We start from the raw sequence: 23,145 nt of genomic DNA, 5'->3' as shown, positions 1-23,145 counted from the left end.
CCAGGTTAGAATGCTTTTACTTTACAGGTGCTTGTCTTTTATCAGAATATGTAAAGTAAGAAAGAGGGGAGTATAGTATTCATGTACTGCTTATTTTTTTTGGGGGAAGCCATTTTCTGATAACCCAAACCTCAAATCCTCTTAACTATAGTTTAGATAATCATGGTTTAGCTTTCTGTACACACCTTCTGAATTTTTCTGATTTTTCAAATGCAAATTTTAGATAAAACTATGGGACTGATACAGGCATCCAGGGTTTGAGAAGATAGGATTGAAAGACCCTGATCTTTGTTTCGTGCTTTCTTCTGATGGTGGGAGCATAGCCTATAGATTTTAAACAGCAACACAATAGTTGTGGCTGTCTCCACATTCAATAAAATGTAGAAAACCAGATTTCTTTTACTTCCCCGTTCCCCGCCCCCACCCCAACCCCATAAGCAGGAGACAAGGCTGGTCCGGGTAATATCTGCAAGAAAGTAACTGTGCATTTAGGGCATTTCCAAATGAAAAGAATCAGGTTATGTGTTTAGTTGTTTTTACTGCTTTCTTATGTTGATCAAGTGGCTGTTTCATAGATGCAATATGCTGCTATTGCTAAGTAGATATTTCCTCCACTACTTTTATAACCTGGGTGGAGGAGGTCATGAACATCTTATTTTACTTTAAAGCAAAAGCATGCATGAGTGAAGACCTTGCTACTTTTGAAAGCACTTTTTGATGTAATCTGCTTTCAAGGTATCACATGCAGAACTGCACCAAACTTAGAGGAGATGCTTGGGGTTATGATGCAAAAGATCTTGTGCCTTAAAGGGGGTGCCCTTGCCCTTCTGTCCTGAAAGCTCAGATTTGTAGTTCAGGTTTGAAAGGGACTGTTATGTGGGGTGTAATGAATTGATTCCACCTGCTGGGGTCAACTACTAGTGGAAAGCTGGTTTACAATAACAACAGCTATGGTAAGGGTAGATTCCCTAATTGACATCTTTGGTTTGAGATGAAGAGACTTGGTTTGGGTTTTTTTTTTATCTGCTGGCATCTGTTCTGTCTTTTATAAATATGAAGAAACATTTTCTTGTTGCTATGGTCTTTGTGTAAGTAACTTATAGCAAAAGAGAATTTTCTTGTTTCCTTTGTCAAGTAGCTCAAAATGAATGCTTGAAATAACCTCTTTTAGACAATAATTGGCTGAAACAACTTTACTTCATGTTGTCTTTGTCTACACACATCTTGCCATCATGTACTAGTTATTTTCTTTACGGCTGATGTAGTTCAGTGGGATAAACTGGCAAATGCTTTGCCAAATCCAGATTTCCTAATCCCTTTTGCCTTGTATTCTGTATTCTCTCTCTCTACTAAATGCTCATGGCAATAACTTGCAGTTACAAGTTTTCAGTTAGCCACAGCTTTTGTGTTCAAATGACTTTTACCATTACCTCTTCCGTGCATGATTATCAAAATTATAATGGCTTCATAAAAACTCCTAAAGAAGAGACTGAAAATATATGAAATGTGATAAAAACAGGCAGTGGCCTCTGACGAAAGGAGCACAACTAACCGGGAACATTTATATTTAGTCTACAACTGTGTATTCTACACTCTGGAGGCAGTCTTGCCCTTTTTGACATTGGAAGGTAACAATCTCATGTTCTTACGAAGTAGACCATTATGCTTGTGATTGTCTCTGGCAGTTTCAGTCCATCTTATTTCAACACTACTGCCTGTTCTAGAATGGTTTCCTTTCTTTGCAAAAATCAGCATATTAAGTTTTGTAGCCAAACTGCTAACAAGTTCCTAAAAGTTAGTTTCATGAATGTTTCTCCTCAACTTCAGCTGGTGCTCTTCAAAACCAGTTTTCAATTCATCCTAAATAAAGAAGTTAAAAGCCACCAAACCTTAACTACCTGTAACTTGTGCTTGGTTGTGCTGATAGCCCTGTGACACTGTATGAGCTACATGCAATTGCTGAAGTTCCTGTTTTCAGAAACTTTAATCTGGTTTTTAGTGGTTCTGTATAGTCATGTTTTAAATAAGGTAACCACAGCCTCTCTCTTTCTGAAGTACTACAATTAAGTACTGAAAAGTTGAAACAGAGTCCCTTTTAATGAGAAGCAAGGCTAAAGAAAACCTCAGACCTATTCTGTACTCTTCATTTTTCTTCACTCAACATCCAGTTTGTTTCCTGTGTATGAAACAGTTCTCTTTCAGCTTAAATTACCAGCGACTTTCTGCTAACCAGTTTTCACATACCTGGAGAAAGATGTAGCAAGCAACTGCTAACTGAGCATCTGTCTTACAAAGCAGGTCAAGATAATCCATTTATCACCTTACCTTGAACAACTTCTTCCTTCATTTCATCCACTGACATGCAACAGACTTTCCACTGGGCATTTGATTTCTTCTTGATAGCTGTCTGTCTGCGTTAACAACACCATTCAAACTCTCTGCTTCCAAGGCCTCTTTCCAAGTCCTGCAGCTCAAAAACCAGTCATCTTTTATCTTCTTCTGTCTTGCTACTGATGATGCAGTAGCAAGTTTTCCTCTGCAGTTCTTTTTGTTCAGATTATCTGTAACACGCTTCTCATGCATTCCACATCTCTGCAATTATTCATTTTTTGCCATCTCTCCATCTCCCAGAATTTTTCAGATTATTTGCTTCACTGAAGTAAATGAATGATTCCTTAAAGTAAATTGAGTGAAAGATCATATTCAAAGTAAACTTAAAAATAGATGTGCCTGCCTAAGGTACCTGGACACTTCCCTAAGGCACGTGGACATCTAAATTCTGTTGACTGCAGTGAAGTCCTAGACAGCATTAGTGCAGATTTAAGACATCTGCTTTAATCAGCCCAACTTTACTTGGCACTGAACTGGTCTGTGTATAAACACACAAGTCACAAAAGACTTTTGGAGCTGGTGACCTCTAGTAAGAGGCAGTATTGAGCAATCAAATGTGACAAGGTCTTTAGTATGTCGTAAGTAGGTTTGCAAATACATGTCTAGTTGTGCCCTGAGGTTTATCAGCTAGTTTGCTTGCAAGCTTTCACAGGTATTTGTTTTCATTTTTAATTGCCTAAAAGCTTCAATAAATCTGACTCCCTGTTCATTACCAATATGATATGCCAAACTCACAGGAAACAAATAGAAGATATTTTTTCTCCATGCTATACTTAAAGCTTGGTACTTGCAGGACATGTAAATGAATAAACATAATTTAGTGATTATATGAAAAGCCTCAAATACAGTAAATCAGATGTAGCAGAAAATACTAAAATAAAATAAATTAGGGGGAAATTGTTCCTTGTTGAGTTTCCTTGTTTAGGTCATCTAATCACTGTTAATATATCAATCCCAACTCTTCTACCTACTTAATTGAGTCAATGCCAATGCAATGTGTAGGCTGTATGTGTAGCTCTTTAAAGTTGCTATTCCTTAATTATGTAACTCTACTAATTTTATTAATATATTCCATGGAGAATCTGAAAATCCAAGATTACCATGACATCAGTATTTTGCCATTGCCGGATTGCTGGAGATGTATGTATGTAATGAAGTCCATGAACTTTAACAAGACCAAATATTCCTTTTTCCTCTGCTGCGCTTATTGATTAAAAATTCACACATTTAGGCATTGCAAGCAAGCTGGAAACCGTGCTTATGAAGGGGATTGCACATCACTTCACACATGTGAATGTAATAGACAATGGAGAGGGCAGCAGAAGGAGATGTGGAGAATACTGTCTTCCAAACCATTCCTTTTCTGGCATGAGCAGAATGTGACATGCGATCTCTGTCATACCTTAAGTTCTGTTCACAGTCATACCTTGGGTTCTGTTCATGAAGTACCATGAAACACTCAAGTCCACTTGCAGGTAGTTCTTCAGTGATTTAACTCCATTATTTGCAGTAGTGTTGAACTCTGTCTTACTCAGCAAATCAATGCAATGCTTTACCTGCTTGAAATTAAATGTGTATTATTGCTTGCTAGATCAGGGTCAGGATAGTCAGCATACAGATCTAATACCTGCTGCCACTACTTAGAATATTTTTTTCTTTTTGAGGGTTTGTTGGTTTTGTTTTGGCTTTCCTTATGTTTTCAAATTTCTTAATTGGTTCATGGCTCTCCTGCAGTTCCACTACAGGGAGGTTTGTGTTTTGTGTCAGGTTTGGAGGGATGAGTATTAGTCTGACAAGTCACCCTGCAGGCCTCTTCACACTTCCTTATTCTCCATTTGTCATAAGTTAGATGTTTTGAAGATAATTTCAAACAAAGCAGCATATTTAATTTCCCTTCAGGAGCAGAGGATGTATTTAAAAACAGAGGTCTAATTCTCCTCATCAAAACCTTTCCCATTTCTATAGCTAATCTCTAACTGGTCTAGCTGTAGGTTTTTCCCAATTTTAAAGTAAATTGTTTTCATTGTAACTGTGATTTTAGCATAACTGTAAAGGTCTCTCAGTACTCAATATTGCAAAACCAACCTGATTTTTTTGTTATTGGGTGTATTTTAAAATTATTTCTTTGCATTGATATTACTACTGAAGTGTTTTTGATGAAAGAAAAGGAGCAAAGGATACATTCTCATTAAGTGCAGCTTTTGATCTGAGATTAAGTGGCACTGGGATAGTTTTATTTTGCCATAATTAGGAGTAAAGAAGTTCATTATTTCTATTTTAAAATATATCCATATTGACTAATAGAAGCTTTCCTTTACTGTTCACTTCAATATGAAAATTTTAAGCTAAAATTAAGAAAAAGAAAAAGCTGTGGTTTGACTTCCTAAAGTAGCTGCTTCATGGAGTTTTCCTTCTTTAGTGGAGACAGCAGGTGTATCTCTATTTGCAGTGATATTGTTTGGGCAGTTTGTTCCTTCCTCTCTTCCTGCTCATAATACTTTACTCCAATAAATCAAAGCAATGTATTTTCACTACGTGGAGAGAGAACAGCTTACAAACACCACTATTTTTTCATTGTAGAATTGGACAACAAGAGCCAGGAATACTTTGTGAGAAAAAACAGGCCCTTAACATTTCCCTCTGTCCCTGGAGGTTTGTGTAGTTTCTATAAATACTTAATTTCTTTGTGTTGCTTCAGATGTCTGGCAGTTAAAAAGCAGGGAAGAACCCAGATTAGTGTGAGATGTTCTCATTAGTTATTCCATGGAAGGATATTTATACTTTTTCTTACAAATTTTAGTTGGACTCCATGCATAACAGGAGTGGAAAGTTTGCAAGTTTTTAAGTGGTTCCTCAGTGAATTTTCAAGGGCACTACTGCCACATTTAACCTAATAAATGTTTTGCAGTTTTTGAAAAACAGCTATTTGTATTTCTTCACTGTTGTCTTATGATACTGTTTGAAAACTGTAAGAGATTTTGCTCCCAGTGATTGTTTTTCAGATATTGCTAGAGAATTTTATGGGATTGACTCTTCTATGTCCGAGTCGGGAATAATTCTGTGAAAGTCTGTGAATTAATACCAATCTAAAATTGTTTATGTGTTACATACATAGAAGTAAATTAAATGTGCTACTTCATTATCCACCTGAAATCAGTGTGTAAAAGACACATCTCAAACTGGTTTATAACTTTCATAGGGTATATTTAAATCTATGATGTGCCTAAAAGTATCCTAGAGAAAGGAAATTGATTAGGAGATTCTGAAGTGTTAGGATTATTTCAAAGCAGTGGGCCTCTTTATTTTTCTGTACAATCCTGAGTACATAATGATACTATCAATTTCTGCCAATTGCAATAGATGGGATCCTCTCATCTCACATCTTTGTAAAATTTAACACTGATAAAGCTGTCTAGTTACAGCCGTACTGAGGTAAGCATCTCCTACCCTTAGGGCTCCTTCCAGTCAGCATTTGTGAACACTCATCCTCACTATGGCATGGTGGACCCAAAGCCCCTTTTCCTGGCTGGCAGTGACACAAGTAGTTGGCAAAGCTCAGACATATTTACTCCTACTTGGCACACCCTTCTTGCCTGGCTTCTTGCAGAGCTCTTACTCTGATGAAAACAAACATGATCACCAAGATAAGTCTTGGTATATTTGATTATTTGGCTGCTGTTTCAGAAATGAAGATTGTTACTGACTCACCAAACAAGACAGGTGCTATTTACAGAGTACAGGAGCTGCTCTGCAAACCGAAGTCTGTGGCTGAGCAAGCAGCGAGGAAATCCTCTCCTTTGCCTTCTCCAAACCCCAATTTTGGCTGTACAACTGGGTTCTTAGGTTTGCACTTGAAAAGCAGAGCTGGCAATCTGCTGCACGGCTGGTGTACCGTTTAGTCGTCAACCCTTTTTACTGTTTGCATGCACTTAATTGATTTTTGCTGTCAGACACATGCAGTTCAGCATCAGATTCTGACACACACATACTGCTGTCCCACAGGATTCGCTGAGCGGACTGTCTTGCAGCTGCTGCATTTCCACCAGTTAAATTGACAGTTGCCTACTGTGTGGAGTTGCTAGGAGAAGGTGAATAGTCATCATTACAGCATATTCCTTCAATAACAACCTGTAGAGCTCTCTGATTTCTTTTCTGCAGGGATTTATACATGTCTTCACTACTGACTTTGCATTTGTACAGTCATATTTTCATTGACAGGCTGGTAGATATTTATTCATTAAGAAACAATTGAGGATCAAGTAAAGAGGAAGGCTCTGACATTTGAACATGCACTCTTTTTGTAGGGTGATGTGGCTGATACTGGCTTCTACCATCTGCTTCCCTACTGCAGCCTGTTTCTCCAACCTGCAGGGCAGAAACCAGCCTTTCTTTCCTTCTGGATTGTTAAAGCCATTCACATTTATGCTGCATGGCAATGAATTGTAGTCCATTTTAAGGAATCTTTTGTGCTTCTGTGCATATTCCTACAGCAGAAAAAGTGCATGAGAAAGGAGCTTGAGCAGTCAGTAGTATAGTAGCTGGCTCACCCGTATGGATTAGACTCGTGAGGTCAGAGGAGCTGTGTGTACTTGCTCTGTGCTTGGGGGGGTGGGGGGAAGAGTGGATTTGTCTATCAAAGGGAATAGCGATTCAGGCAAGATCGTCCCTCAGCAGTTGTAATTCTGATGTGTTTTGATATGTCAGCAGCTATTGTCTAACACGCGTGGATCTTCTGACATTTCTAGTGGACTAAAGAATGCTTGTGCTTGCTGGTGAGCCTGACTATAACTGTATCGCTGTAGGACAATAACGATGGGGGCTCGAGCGACGGAAACAACTCGGGAACTGGAAAGCACCTCTATAAAGTATCAAATAGGAGGACACACAGAGAAAATGTGGCAACGGCTCAAAGGAATGTGAGTAGCTTCTCTCCTTGGCTTTTGTTCTGTTCCCTGGGAAAGATCGTTTTCGTTTGTCTGTTAAAATGACTAATTAGCAAATTGGGAGAGTAATCTCTCAGCTGTGAATAGTATTTGCTCTCATAATGTATACAGTTCAATCACCTCATTTAAAAGATATATAACTCGTGAGAGTGAGAGTTGTTATCCACATTGAAATGCAGGTAAGTCCTTTCAGGTTAACACTTCCATAGCTCTGATATGATTTTGTAAATGTTATCTTGAAAATCAGTGTTGCTGGAGTTGTTTCATCATTCCTGTCAGTACATATAAGTAAGTGTATTATTGCAGTTTCGTAGGAGGTATCAATACATTGCCTTTTGAGAGTGCAGGTAAAGAAGTCTGTATTAAAAGGTGCTTAGCTATTAGAAGGATGCTATATCTGCCCCCCCCCCCCCCCCCCCCCCCCCCCAATTATTTTGGTGCTCATTCATTCTAAAAACTGATTGAAGGACTATTTGAAAGGGGGGGGGGCACTATGCACCTGCTGTGTCTTATTCACTCCTCTCAAATGCTATTTTCAATGTAGACTTTTGGTGCAAAATAAACATCTGCAACCTGTCAGAGAGAAACTCTATCAAACCAATGTGTTCTAAACCCCTTAAACTTCAGTGCCTTCTTTTAAGTATTTGTCTGTTTTTGCTCTGAAATCTGATGTCAGAATGTTACAAATAAATACATGTTACATTTTTTGCTTTGGAAGCAAGGAAATGGTACTATTATTCTTTCTAGAAAGATTTGAAATACTGGGTTTCTAGAGGTATTCCACAAATGCTATATAGTGCCTCAGCTGTTGAAGTAGAATGGGTTACTTACAGTGCTAAGAGGATTAGATGCATTGGCTACAGCACTGCCTGTTTTCCCTATGCATGGGTAGAGATTCAAGCTGGCTGTGGGAAAGGGAGTTTCCACCATCTGCTTTCTTTCAAGGGAAAGTTGGTTTGCTTCACTGGAAAGTCACTTTTCAGTTGTGGCCAGGGATTTATCAAAACTTCTCTGTGATATGCTTTTGAATATTTGCTCTGAATCCCATCATCTCTCCGTTTAAGATTATGCACTTTGGGAACCATTTTGCTCCTAGAAACTCCAAAGTGTACATAGCAAAACAAACATTTTTACTGTTTCCTGATGCCACACATCTTGCCTCTGAGTTTCTGCTACTAGAGACCTTCATCAGTTTATGCAGACTTCCATTTGTGTAGGGTCTAAGCTGCTGGTTTTGTTTGTTCTTTAAGTGCTCTGTTACTTCGGGTTCTTGGGTTGAAACATTTCCTTTCAGCTGCCTCTGGAATGGTTCCATTAAACAAACCAGCATAAATAACTAACCATTAGTGACACTCAGTACAACAGCTCCAGGAAATAAGGTTTATGCTTCTTTAGGAGCAGTTAAAACAATAGTTGGAGTTTGTGGTGTATCAAAATCAAATGGAGCTTAAGTGTTTGAAAACTGCATCTTTCACAGGTTGGTGCCAATCTCATGACTGTTGTGACTGCAGGACAAGATAGTGCTAAAATACTTGCTTTTAAAAGAAACAGGTTATATTATTAGATACATGCTCAGCTGACTATTTTTGAGGCTTCTTGATTTAATTTTAATTATTTGCTGGTCAATTGGAAATCACTCAGTAGTCAATATTATGAATATTGTATGGGGAAGTTTTAGAGAGTTGAGTTTTTCAGAGCAGATGCCTGTTCTCGGTTTGTAGTAAAAACATTACTCATTAAGGAAAAAATTCATCTTTCTGATACACAGGTATCAAAGTAGAAGTATGTTTGTATGTATTAGGGGAGAGGGGCAGATAAGTGGGACCGCCACGCATAATCTGATTTGGGAAGAATTCATTTATAAATCATCAGTCAAAAGAATTGTTTCATCTTAGGGAGGGGAACTGTTAATGAAACTGAGTATGTATGAAGCCAAATTACTGAGTTTTTAAAGTAGTATGTGGTCGTATATCTACGCTGAAGTCAAGACGTGACGTGAATTTGGAAACTGAATCTGTTCTTGCTGATAGAGTCCACAGGCCTGCAGAGTTTTCACCAGTGTGTACATGTGATTTCAACACAGTTTTACTGTATTTTGCCAGTTGAGAGTACTGATTATCTTCTTGCAAGCAGATCATTATTTCTGAAGGAACATTGAATTTCATTTAGGTAACTATCTGGATAGTGTTTAAAAGCTGCACAGCAGGTCCTTACTTAAAATGAGCTTTTATTTTCTGTTAGCATTTCAGCTTTTCACATAATAGACATTTAATTATGGATTTGGCTGCAGATTTCCATATACATTTAACGTCATATATCTTGGGGTGCTTTTGTTGTGGTTCGTTGTTTTTTTTATGTTTGTAAATGCAGACTGTTCTATAAGATAGTTGAGTTGAATACGCTTAAGGATAAATGAAAATCCTTATTTGAATGCCCAATAAGAAAAGCTGGGGATTGTGGGAGCTTGAATGAAAGGGCTTTTCTATGGGTTTTCTACTCTATAGGCTTGCATAGACTTTGCTAACCTAATGCTCTCCCTAGGTGCTGTAATAAAGGCTTGGACATTTTGAATAAAATGAAAACCATACGTAACTTTCATTGGGTCCACATGGCCCTACAGCCAAGCTCTAGCTTCTGCATGGCAAGTAGAAATCCAACTCTATTTTCTTTACATTGCAATTGCAGCAGTGCTGCAAACAAGGAGATTATTTGGCAGAGATTAATTTGGAATTAATAACTTGATTATTAGCATTGGTGCTGAGTTTATCGATGCCTGAGTGTATAAACCAGAAGATCACTAAAACAGGACTTGTGAAAATTAGTCGTGTACATTGTCTTGGCTGGATCTTTGAATTAAGTCATTTGATAATAATTTGAAATAAGTAATATGTCTTTGAATTAAGACATTTTCAGTATGCAGACTGTGAGCTTCTAATGTTTTGTACTTCAGGGAGAAAGCAAAACCAAGTAACAAGTGACAGCTAAATAACTTGTGTAATAGTCTGACTTTTAAAATTCTTTGTTATGCAGAAAAGTAAAACCCATTGTAGCCATTCAAGCCAGTGTTGGAGTACCAGCTGCCTGACTGTAGGGGAGCGTTGTACACCTACTTCAGAAGACATTTTGTCACAACCTGGCCAGGGTGCTCCTTCTCAGACCATTTAATGCCACTGATTGCACTTTTACTCCCTTAGCCTTTCATTATCTATCAGATGAAATCTTCTTTTAACGAGTAACTAAGCCTTCAGTTTAAATGCATTCTGGTGTCAATAGGACCAGAAAATTTGCTGCCTAGGAAAGTTTATCTTCAGGTGCTGATAGAGCATGGTATTGAGCTCTGAAAGAGAAGCAGATTCTTTAAACCATTTTGATTCAGAGCCCTGAGAATCAGAGTTAAAGCAGAGCTCTGTATGCTTACTGGCCTTACAGTGTTTGGTATTCTCCTTAATCTGCAGATAGATTTGACTTGGCTCTGTGTTCTTTTTGTGGAATTGTGTGCTGTCTGTTTACAGTATACTGAAGTGGCTGTCTGCCACTTCACTCAGTGTCACTCACAGAACAGTCAGCCCCCCCCCCCCCCCCCCCCCCCTTATCTTATTTTGCAAGTAGGCATCTTTTTTTTGCAAGTAGCTTCTTGTGTTCCCCACTACTGTTGAACCTCGTATTAGGGGCTGAGTTCCATTTCTGAGCTTTGAATTCATTAGTGAGAAAATAACGTGCTTTTCATAGATGCACATATTTGCTAGAATTGTCTGTAAGAGGCCAGAAAATCTCTGAATAGAGAAAGTTAAAATCCAAGGTCTCAAGGGTTTGGGGGATTGGAGTTCACATGTGGCTAGAATAGGCTACTTTAAGAAATTGTTACTGGTGTTTAAAAAGAGAATATGTGTTACTGCCATCATTGTCCTAAAACTAATTTGTGCTAACTTGGATGACACCAGGGATCTGAAGAAAAGCGTAAGCTTCTTTCTTTACCTTCTTCCCTTTCTTTTCCTCCATATCAAACCTAATAGACCCCAGTTTCTGCAGAAAGGAGGGTCTAAACTCTTTTAGACACTAAAAAGGATGGACTGACTCATAGACCCAGTTTGATGATCCTGCAATGCTGCAGTGACAAACGCCTGTCATTGCACGTGTGCACATTTTGTGGAGGGAGAAAGGGGCCCTAGTCACTGACTTGATCTCAAAGGAAGTACAGAAATGGCTTCCTCCACACCTGCTGAACTATCAGAAGAAAGAACACTTTTAAAGGCATCAGATAGAACCCAGATTAGCAGCCTGTTAGATCTAAAAGGGACCAGAATGGGTAACTTTAGTTAGGGAACCTCACCCAGTCATTCCTTCAGCAGATTTGTGGATACTAGTGAAAGAGCTATAGAACAGTTTCCAATACCGTATAAAACAGAGGTCTTTCCTTTGTTCTTCTAAGTTCCTTTGTTCACATTTTATTTTATATGTATTTGGTGTTTGTGATTGTTTATTGTCCTTTTTTGCATGCTCAATTTGCCAAAACTATGGAAGTCCAGTAATGGTCAATTGAAGAGATTATAATTACCAAAACTTAACATTCTGTGATATAAAGGTTTATAAATTTGCAAGTACTGAACAATCAAACAGAGGAGAAAAGCTAGAATTACAGGTCGATAACTGTGATAAGAAATGCTGGGACAGAAATTGTCACTGCTAACTACATTAGCAACAAATGGATATACAGTTCAAGTAGTTTTTACTTGTAATATTGCCTAGTTTTACTTTTTCCTAATGTGAAAAATTTTATTTGAAGGAAAATCTTAACCTCTTAAAAGTAATCCAAATGACAGCTATTTCTAAAGGGAATTTAAATAAAATTAAAGCTGTTATTTGTCAAATATGATTTCAGAAATGCTCTGAACAGAAAATTGAAGAAATTATATAGTGATTTACCTGTTGATTGATATGTATCCCATTAGTGCTATAATTACAGTAAGAATTGTTCCATTATAAATTGTGAACAGCTTTTTTTGATTTTGCAAGCAAAGTCTGTTTCTGCACCTAAGAAGTCAAGGTAAACAATTTATAATTATAACATTGTAACCTAAAAATATGTATCTAATTAAATTTATAATATGATAAATGTTAGGATTTTCAATAACTATAGATGTTAGCTACTTAGCATTAGCAATTTAGAGAACTCTTTTATCTAGTCCTATTAGAATAATGATATTTTGCTTTTAGAAAGTTATTTCCATTATTATAGTGTACTACAAGATGCAATTTTTTTGTTCATACTATTTTTTTGCTGAATTTCTGGCATATATCATTGCTTTTGATTGATTAGAGTAAATGTTAATCTTCAAATTTACTGTGGATAGGTGAGTTGCTGTGCTTATAGAAAGCTCTACTAGAAGGAGTGGTGCATAAGCCATAATTTGCCTATGATATCACTAAGAACAGCAGCAGTGTTTCTTTACAGGTCTCATGGTTCCTAAATAATATAATATAATATTGAAATTCCTCATTTGTAGACCCTTAAATGTACATCCAATCCTCACATCTGCTTCCAATTAACATTAAGTACTTTATTGGAGAACACTGCAAAGGAAATTAAACATAACATTTTATAAAGCTGACTCCTAAACTGCAATTAAACGAAGTCTCAAATTTCTGTACTCTGTATTTTTGTTTAGCTTAGACTTCTGAGACTACTTATGCTACATCAAACATTTCTAAGATTTCCTAAAAGATGCTTTCTGTGACTGTTTAACTTACAAATGTTCAATTCATATCACTGCCTAGAAAGTGATTGCATATAATCCACTACATAAATAATTACTTTCCTCCAACGTTGAACTCCCGTCAGCTACTTGTGCAGGGACCCTTGTCTGTCCTGCAGAATGACCAATTATTATAAATGTTTCTTTCAAAAACTTCATTCTCCAATTTAGCTGGTACACGTTGAAGCCTGCCACAAAACAGTTAGCAGTTTCTCAGAGCTATTGGTCAAAAACTCGGAGAAGAATACTGCCTTCCCACATGTAAATCCCAGTTTCTGCTCCACCTCCACAACAGAATGAAGTCAAAATATCTGGATAGGCAAAACAATGCCTTTTGTCTTGCTAATTATATAGAATTGGAAAAATGCAAATGCCTAAATACTACAATTACATATTTACCATTGGAAGTTGTAATAAAAATAGGCATTGCCTTCATACATCCAAAAGAGAAACTTAACCTCAAGTTTATCAAAACTTCTGTGCCTGACAGAAGTTTTCCTGTAAGGTGCCAAAATAATCATTTAGGAGTGAACTAAGGATCTAATACTGTTCCATGTTGGTTGCATTGTTTGCCATCCGATCAAGTTTACTCCTGATATCATCTCTGGAGGAGGGCTAGAACAAAACAGTTTCAATTATTTCTGGTGCCATTTACTGGCGACTATTAGAAAACTAAGGACTGCAGAAAAGATTTAAGATCTACTGTATGGTAGCAAGTCCTTCTAGTGCCACTGTTTTGTCATATCTAACTGGCAGGTTTTCTTTTTTGTCAAAAAATCAAACAAAACATCCAAAGCCCACCAAAGGGAAGCAAAATCAACCCACCAACCAAGGACCACATGAGCTAAGCTTGACCCACAGACTGCAGAGTGATGGAGGGTACTTTACTCTCTCTAATTACAGCAGATGTTTGGAGGCTTTTTTTGTTGTTTTTCCTTTACTGCCTTCCTTTACTGCCAATTTCATGAAGTACTTGAGGTCACCAATGCAATTAATGGAACTTTTAAACAGGACTTCATAGAGAGGAGCTATAGAGGTGGTCAGAACTTTATATTAAGTCAATCCTTTAATTTTACTAAAGAGAGAGAGAAAACTGATCAATTGTGACCAAGATAAGAGAGAAAATTGCACTCTGCTGTGGTTAAGGGAAGCTGAACAGAAATTGAGTACATCAGTTATAAAGTTACAGCTGACAATGAAGTGACTCAGTTTTCGTGGTCCGTAAAGCTTTACAATTAATCAGGCCGTGTTGCAGACTGAAGAAGCCAGCCTTCTCCCTGGCCTCTCCTTTCTTTTAGAAAACTGTTTAGACTTGTAAAGAACTACAAGTGTCATTCAGTATCTGTCAAGGGCTGCAGCTGCTTGCAGAGTAGTCTGTGGCTCAGACCATACACACACATTCTCTGAATACATACATGCAAGAAATAGTGATCTTAAAGGAGTATGTGAATTACTCTTAAAAGTTTGGGTGATTCTGTTTGCCAGCATATATAATTTCATAAGGGTAAGTCAAACACTGTTATGATGACTTGTTGCATTTATTCCTGTGGATTCTGCTAGAAAAGTGATTTCCAAACTGGTGTTCTGTGAGCTGAGGGAGTTTGTCAGCTACATGGTCCCTAAAAGATGACCTTTTTCAGCAGCCATCATGGATTAAGTTGTTTCCCATGATTCATTCTTGCCCCCCAGCCTTCACTGCTGCCTCTATGCTGTCTTTCTTAGCTGTTCTAGTATGACTGGTTTTGATGCCATGCAGGGATTTCTTCAGTGTTAAAAACAATCTGTAAAACTTTTTTTTTGCCCCTACTATAAATTTAAACTTCAGCCAGTTCCTAGTTGGATTCCTTCTGTGTTACCATACCTGGCTGCATCCTTATAATGGAGGAAATCGTCTGAGGGTGGGAATATCTGAAGTTAAAGGAGACAATCCTGCTTAAGCAGTTCTCCAACAAAACAATCATAGTTTTAAATTGCTCTTGTTTCAAGTCCTTAGTTCTGTGATACTGTAAATCCTGTTCTAGGCTACCTCGTATTAGATCAAAACGTGACAGAAAGTGTTGATCCAGTATGAACTTGTCCTGAGGGTTCAATTTTCTTCCAGTATTTTTGAAACTTTAACTTTGAACTACCGAATTTTATGAAGATAAGTACTGCCCACATCACGCCAGCTTTATGACGCATCAGAGAACATCTGTGCTCCTGTAGCCAACAGAAAGCTGCCCTGAAAGAAGGCCAGAATAAACATCTGTGTTGTGTACTTTGGCTAGCTCAAGACAATTGTAATCACATATTTGCACCTCAACTGAATCAGTCAAGTATTTCCTTGTAATCTATAACTAGCAGTTACAGAACTGAAATTGAAACCTTCCTAAGCCTGCTGTTTGCCTTTGCTGTATAAAGCTCTCTGCCACCATTGGCAATATATCAAGTGTCTGCAAATCAAAAAAAGGTGAAAAATGCTATATTAAAATTTTGATTACACTTGGCTCGAATAGCTGCCATTTTGCTGTTCATGGTCTGTACAATGAAGCTGAACAGTCATGGGATTTAATACAGGTTGTTTAGAATGAGTAAGAGAAGTAATGCTCATCTGAGTTAGTGTCATAAAGTGATGGGGAAAAAAGTATTCCTAAGTGGCTTCCCTGTTTGGCAATTTAGGCAAATATATCTGAAAAGTTTTAGAACTTCAAGAGAAGCCAGTATACCTTGAGGTATCATGTACTGGAGAGCAGAAAAATGCGAGACATACATTAAAACTTTACTTTTTTCCAGAACTAGTAGTTCTAGAAATATCCCTCCAGTTACAAAAAAAAAAAAAAAAAAAAAAAAGCAGCTTTTCCTTAAGTCTTTCTTACTGATCTCATGGCTGCTGCATGATGGCATCACATGTTTATAATCATAGTAATTCAGCATTTTTGCCTGGTTTTGTTGCTATTTATTTAATGCATTTTTCAGCTTTAGAAACTGTTGAATTCCAGCAGTGCAACCTTCTAAGAATAATGCAGATATTATTTGATGAAGTGTGATGTAACAGGGAGAGATCTAAAGGAAGATGTTTTTCTGTGCAAGCACTTATGCTCCATTATCTGTTGTTTGACATTGGCTGCAGTTTGTTTGACCCAACCCTTCTCCAGACTCTTGGCGCCCCCAGGAAAACCAGTAGCCTCCATAAATATTATGCAGACATGTAATTGTTGCAAATTTCTCTGATAAATAGTGTTTGGAGGCAGTTACATGTGAATGGTTCACTGTTAGTGTGTTCCATGCCAGAAAGGCGCTAAGGAACAGACTACTGGGTAGTATGTACTTCTTTTTGTTCTTCTACAATACAGAACTTTTTTTCTGCCTGGGAAAATTGAAATTAAATAATATTGTTGGGGTTTTTCTTCCTGTTGTGTTGTCTGAAGGATTTATTGAAAAATCAAAATCTAACATCATGCTTACCTGCAGTTAATATGTTTAATATTTTTATTTACTGTTTGTTTTGAATAGTTTCCTTTACATGGCATCAGAGGTATTTTTATTTAATCATATTCAGTAGCTTTCTTTTCCTCTTTCATTAAAGGTTTGGTGAAGGTTAGAAATTTTTTCTGCTAAAACGAAGATTTTTATTAATATCGCTGTATTTCCTAACCCCAAATACATTCAGTTAAGATAACAGAGACACCTGTTTGGCACATATGTCAAACGTGCCAGGCTCAGCTGGAATTGCAAATGGTTGTCCCTTTTGACAGTCCCTTTTTGTCATCAGTGTGTTATTTTCTAATGCACAGGCAACTGCCCTGCAAAAAGCATTATGTCATTGGCACCAATTTCCATTACGGTGGGCTGCAATGCAGATTTCTTGCTCTAAAGAAAATTAAATACATTAAAAGCCTGGAAAAGGCTACCAAGATTAAATCTTCAGAAGAATGAGTATTCTGAAATGTCTTTAAAAAACTTTGAATCAGCATCTCTTTCTGACTTTTTCTACTTCCAAGACCATAAACTGTGGTGGCAGTAAACTAGTTATTTGAAAACCAATGGTTATGGTCCCTGTGCTGCCAAAGATGACCCAGGAACACAGCTTTGAGCAACCCAGTGGTCAGGAAATCTCTGAGATTGCTCATAAAATGGTATATAAGTAAGCTTCTCCCTTGGAGAAAACGTTCCATTAGGAAATTAATGACCAACTCTGATTTAATTCTTTACAACTTAAATAGAAATACTTTGGATTTTATGAGTAATTGGAAATGAGATGTTTCTCTTTCACAGAAAACTGCTAAAGTATTACAGAAGGTCTTCTGTGCTCATATATTAATTCTGTGGTAATTTGGAATATATGTTTCAATGGCTGCTAAGACACCTTCACCAGCTACAATGTCAGTTCAAGTTTACAAACCAGGTTTATGGGCTAATGCTGTAACAGTCAATGGCAGTGAGGTGGAGATAAAATAGTCTTTTCCCTGCCGTATATTGCTGTGACAAGGAAACCTTATTTTAGTGTTATATCTCTCTTGAGCAGACATTATTGGTCTTAATTTTAAGTAACTGGAACAAAAATGAGACTTTAAATTAATTTACCTGTGACTATTTTGTGTGTGTTTGTGCTTACAGTTCTTTATGTGTGTTATACAAACAAATACATGTGGGGACGGGGGTGTGTTGAGGTTTTTTTCTTTTTTCTGTGAAGCCTAGTTTGGTTACAAGCCCACGTTAATAATGAATATCTGTCTCTCCGTGTAGTGCATGTATTTGATGCTTTTAATGTAATGGCACGTTACTACATTGTGCCAGAATGTGTTGAGCCCTTTCCGCCTATTCCCACCATGAAGACGCCTCAAAACTTTGTAACTATTTTGATTTATTGAGTGAAATGGTACACTTACCTCTGGAAAGAAAACTGTAATCATTAGATCATAGAAAGTGTTCTTGGAGTGGAGAGAGTATAAAAGGAGTGAAAAAAATTTATACTCTTCAAAATAAGTTTATCTCTACTAGATACTTTCTGATTTATGTAAATTTTTTCAGATGTATTATACTCTTAACTTAAAATGCTGTAGGTAACTTTGGCTTATTTGGGCCTTTGAAGTTGCTTTCTAAGCAGATTGATTTAGTATTGCTTGTTTCTCTGGAAATACTAAAAAATATTTTTCAAAGACATGTCAGAATGAAGAATGTTAATAACATACACATGTAAATACTTTAGTGGTAACTGTGAGGATAGTGATAACTCACCTGCAAGAGAGAAATACTTAATTCTATTTTTAGTTGTTCTCTTGAATAGTTTAATTAGCCATTGTCTGCCTTCTGTGAGCTCCACATCAAAAAAGGATTCCCTCTCCATTTGATTGCTAGAACATCCCTACTGTTCCAGAAGTGTTTAAATATATAATGTGTAGAAGTAACTAGGCATGAAAGTGTTAAAATATTGTGATTAAACACACTTCTGAACCTATATAATTGGTTTTCTGGCTTTGTAATAAAAAGTATGATGAATACTTGGTAGCTTTCTACTGTTAAGTGGGTTATATCGGATGATCTTTTTGGTAAGAAATGAAAGATTGGTAATGTATTTTCTGTCCTGTGAAACAGAAATTGAATTTCCAAGAATGCAAAACAGACAGCTCATTAACACTTTTGGCCTAGGCCTTATGATTCCTAATGCTGGTTTAATATAACAAAACTTTCCCTTTTCCTTCACCAGTACATGTTTCATTCTTCAGTATTCCGAGAACATGCACGTAAAGTCCTGTTGTAGAGCAAATGTGATTCATATGCTGTATGAAACTGAACATTAGCTAAGAGAAAAAGGTTTGCCTACATAACAGATAGGGACAAAAAGGTTTAAAAATGAATATAAAACAGCTGCAAGTCTGCTTTAGAGGTGGATATGAGGTTAACACAGGATATGATCATCTCAGAAGATTTTAAGAGTTTATAGCTCAATCCAAACTTTCTGAGTTTCTCCTATCACTGTTACAGCCTAAACCAAAGTTTGTGTTCACATAGAGACTTCTAGAAGACTAAATTGTGACAGATTTAATACAACAATGCATGTCCTGATGTTTAAAATAAACACGGTATTAGAATTCTTATCGAAAAATCTCAGCTTTGATTTTGTCCTCTAATTGTATATCTACTTTTTCATCAGAATCTTGCATATCTATTAACATCACATGACAGCTCTGCTACAGTCTAATTAAATTCAACACCAATAATCACGCCCTAAGATGTTAATATTATCACTTCATGGAAAAATTAGGTGGCTGAGGTGGGCATAAGCCATGTGGAGCCATCTCTGCCACCTATACTTCCCTTGACTTACACTCAGCTTGGACCAGATTCATTCTATATACACAAGAGAGTCAGCTTTGTCTTAGCATGAGATTTAACCTTCCAGCACTGTGCTGATCTTCTCTTTATGACAAAGGGCTGTGTTCAGAATGCTGTTGTGTGTGGTTTAAAAATATCCTTGTGTTCATATACAAGATGAAAGCAAAATGTAGAGTGGATAATGAGTTAATGGAAATATATAATTTCGTACAAGTTTTACTTAAGACTTTTTTGTCTGAAAGTTCGGAACATTTTCATCATTGTTGCTAAAATAATCTCATTGGTTTGGGAGAGGAGGACTCAGAAGTTACAGAGTCCTTGAATCAAGTTGCTATTTACAGAAATGTGGCTATTTTTAACCTTTGTCTTTATCTGTTAAATGTAATCTCAGATACATTCTTAGTTTGAATGACCAAGGGAATAGAATGAAACTTTATACCTTAAGACATAAACTTCAGTTGAGGAAGGGGAAAGGTCTTGAGGAAAAGGTAGAATTCATAGAAGTTTTAGAGATTGGCTGTATTCTTTTCATTCCCAGTAATGAAAAACAGTATTACAGCTTTACATATCGTGACTCTGCATTGACATAGACTCAGAAAGATACTGTGTAAAACTTGGTAACGACAATGTAAATTGACAACAGATGTGATTTCTCACACTAAGATGCATTTTTTATCATTTGACAATGATTAACATTATGATGATCCTCATGGCATGAAACTGAAATTTTTTTATATTGTACAAGCTATATTAAATCTGTCTTTAGCTGGCACCCATGCCTTACTGAAATTGGCAGACTACTACATCATGGGACCAATTCCAGCTTTATACATGGGCATGAGTGCAAAAATCTCAATATGATGCTTCACTTCTGAAAATTAGTTTATGATTTTCACAAAAGAGTTACTGCATAATGCCATTCTGTATCTCAGCAAAAAAAGTACTTCATGGCTAAGCAATGGGTTCTACTTGCTCAGTCATCTGCTTTTATCCAATCCATTAGGAACTAATAATAATTAAAGACACTCTAATTCCTGGTTGTACTGGGACTTTGTGGTTTAGTCTGAAAGATCTGAAAATCTTGTAGCTTTGCAAGACTACAGTTCAGAGATGTAAGAAAATGTCAAGATCCAACATTCATTTCATTCCTTTAGGTAAAATGTGATTTTGGTCTGATGATTTTTCTTAAATGTACAGTGTGAAAAAGGTTTGGAGTTTTTGAATGAGGGAAAAAAAGGTATGTAATAGTTTTTGTGACATAATTAACATAATACAGTTGATACCATGCTCATAGAACATAGATCATAGAACTTCAGCCTGTGATTTCTCCATCAAGTCCGTAATTCAATAAAATTAGCCTGCTTCTGGTCTCACTTACACCAGTATAATTGGAGGCTATTGAATTAGAACACAATAAATGAGACCTCAAAACATATTTACTTTATTGTGACAAAAGAGCACAGTATTTTGTAGGTGCAGTGGAATTTGACTAAGTTTATCGGTCAGTCCTTTGTGTGAACATTGGGCTATGTCCTTTGTATGTTGTAATTTTTCAAAATTAGTTGTTCATTAGATGCAATTCTTCTTACTTGCTAAGTGAACAAGCCACCTGATAGGACAAGAATGATTCCCTGAAGCTTCTCTCTCTCTCTCTTTTTTTTCTTCCTGTTCTTTTTCCTCCCCCCTTCTCCCAAAGGAAAGAAAGATGTTTACTTCCCTTTGTCTATCACTTGGCTGCAGCTATAGTAGTAACACAGAAACAGATTGCAACAAATTTGCTATTTATTGCTATGATTTGGATTTTTGCCACTCCTGCTTATGAACTCTGTTTTTGCAGATAGGCAAGCTAAGGATGGGATCCTCAGCTCACACATACTCAACTGTATCCCAGTTTGTCATTAAATTTATTTTTAACAATAAAATCAGCAGATTTTAATTTGTATTGTGATTGTCACGACTAGATCTCACTGTGTTTAATGCAACTGTGAAGCTTTGACTGTGCAGATGGGGGGAGTTAGACGCTGAAAGAAAAAAAAAAACAGTTGCACAGCATCATCTAAAATTTTATCAGTTTTTCTGTAGTAATTTGGGGAATGGGAACAGGGAGGAAGGGAGAGATAGATGGAAAGGGACAGTTTTATCTAATGCCACCCCCACTTAAACCAAATGATTACATTGCATTCCTTTCTAGTGCAGCATGCAGCTAGCATGATATGCACAATATCTTACATATACAATTACACAGTACTATATTTGATATAATAGCAGAAGTATATACCACACTAAATGATGAAGTTTTAAATGCTGTACTTGCACTTTTCCAGGCAGCTGAAGGCTTCTCACTATACACTCAGCACTGCTCAAAGTGTATAACAAATAGAAGTTATGTTTTTTCCCTGCTGAGTTGCCTCAGAGGAAAGTGTCAGAAGCACAAAAGCCTTTGTTGCTTCACTTCATGATTAAATCCAGCCTTCCACATTGAAAGAACTCTTTTCTTTTGCATTATTACCCTGTTACAAAATGTCTCTTCCTATCACAAATATTTCAGTTTCACTATGCTTCTCTTCATAATTAACACTGAAAGCCATTCCTAACATTGTGAGTCTAGAAGCTGCCATTCCTTCATGTGTAAAAAATTAAGCTCAGCAGTTACACATGTAAAAGAGATGCTTTACTCAGCAAACTATCTCTGTACCAAAAGCAAACTGCTAATGAACAAGTGTATGTGGGCTACCATTTTTAATTTTTAACTTCATTTTCCACAAAGCACCAAGGCCTAGATACATGATTGCAGCTGCCCAGATTGCCTTATCTGTGTAAATGAATTATGAAAGTGAAAATGAGCAAAGGCATTATCTGAGCAGCAGTATAATACCAATTATAGTGATGTGATTATACAATTATAACACTTCTATTCAGATACTTGTACTTCAATGAAAGATAGCTTTTTTTCTGTTCACGTTAAAACTTTCCTAATAGATTTAGTAAGTGTAAAAAGGTCGCATTTATATTGTGGGAGAAATTATTAACACAAGAAATTATGCCGCCTATCTGTGTTAGCTTCAGTTCACAGCTTTGCACAATGACACGTGTTTGCTCCAATAGTTAAGCTGGTTTCTTCTCTCTTCTTTCCAAAAAAGGGTGGGGAAGTGCAAGTTACCTTTAATCCCAATTGTTTGTAGGAATCCAGATAATTTCAAGGACCTGTTTTATTGGCACAGTTAAAGGGATAATGGATGTGGCATGGAGTGGGAATAAACTGTCAGAGCTGGGGTGCAAGTACGAATTCACTGCTGAAACTGGTGTATTGAGAACCAAAATCTCTAAATGGTATCAAAAAGGTTTTCCTTCATTGAAGCTGACAAACACAAGGAAATGTTACCCCAGTGCTGTTCACAGCAATGCCAGTGCTGAAGCACTGTTAACAAAACCATGAGATTGCCTCCCTCCCTCCCCCAGTGCAATCGGAACAATAGAAAACACTGAATCAAAGATTCAATGTTTTACATTTGCTTGGCACCATGCTAACTTAATCAAGAATGAACTTGCTCAAGGATTTTTCCCATAGAAATAGGACAACAAGACATTCTGGTACCACTCCCGGAGTATGACTCACAAAGAGAAAGCAGCAGAGAAAAATAGTGGGGTTTTTTTTTTCTTTTTCGCAAAATGGCTCACTTCCTTTCTAGGTTATGCACTTGTTTTTGTTTCTAAATGTGTTATTTGATTCTCTTCCTATTAAT

The 23,145-nt window shown here is 36.9% G+C and overlaps 1 protein-coding gene across 6 annotated transcripts in view; it reads left to right on the top strand.

Annotated features, from left to right (window-relative positions):
* The window catches only part of PDE1A (phosphodiesterase 1A), a 249,915-nt gene that overhangs the window by 61,176 nt on the left and 165,594 nt on the right, over window positions 1-23,145 (top strand). For all 6 annotated transcript variants that reach the window (XR_005829343.1, XM_040603799.1, XM_040603798.1 and 3 more), the window contains exon 3: window positions 7,194-7,307. Coding sequence is in view for 5 of the 6 variants with exons in the window: in XM_040603799.1 (XP_040459733.1) it covers window positions 7,204-7,307 (104 nt within the window). In the remaining variant the exon portion in view is untranslated. The remainder of the gene's footprint in view (window positions 1-7,193; window positions 7,308-23,145) is intronic.

This window comes from Falco naumanni, chromosome 8 (genome assembly GCF_017639655.2).
Source record: "Falco naumanni isolate bFalNau1 chromosome 8, bFalNau1.pat, whole genome shotgun sequence".
NCBI classification, from domain to species: Eukaryota; Metazoa; Chordata; class Aves; order Falconiformes; family Falconidae; genus Falco; species Falco naumanni.
Note: the sequence above shows the minus strand (reverse complement) of the source record. Positions and strands in the feature narration are given on the sequence as shown.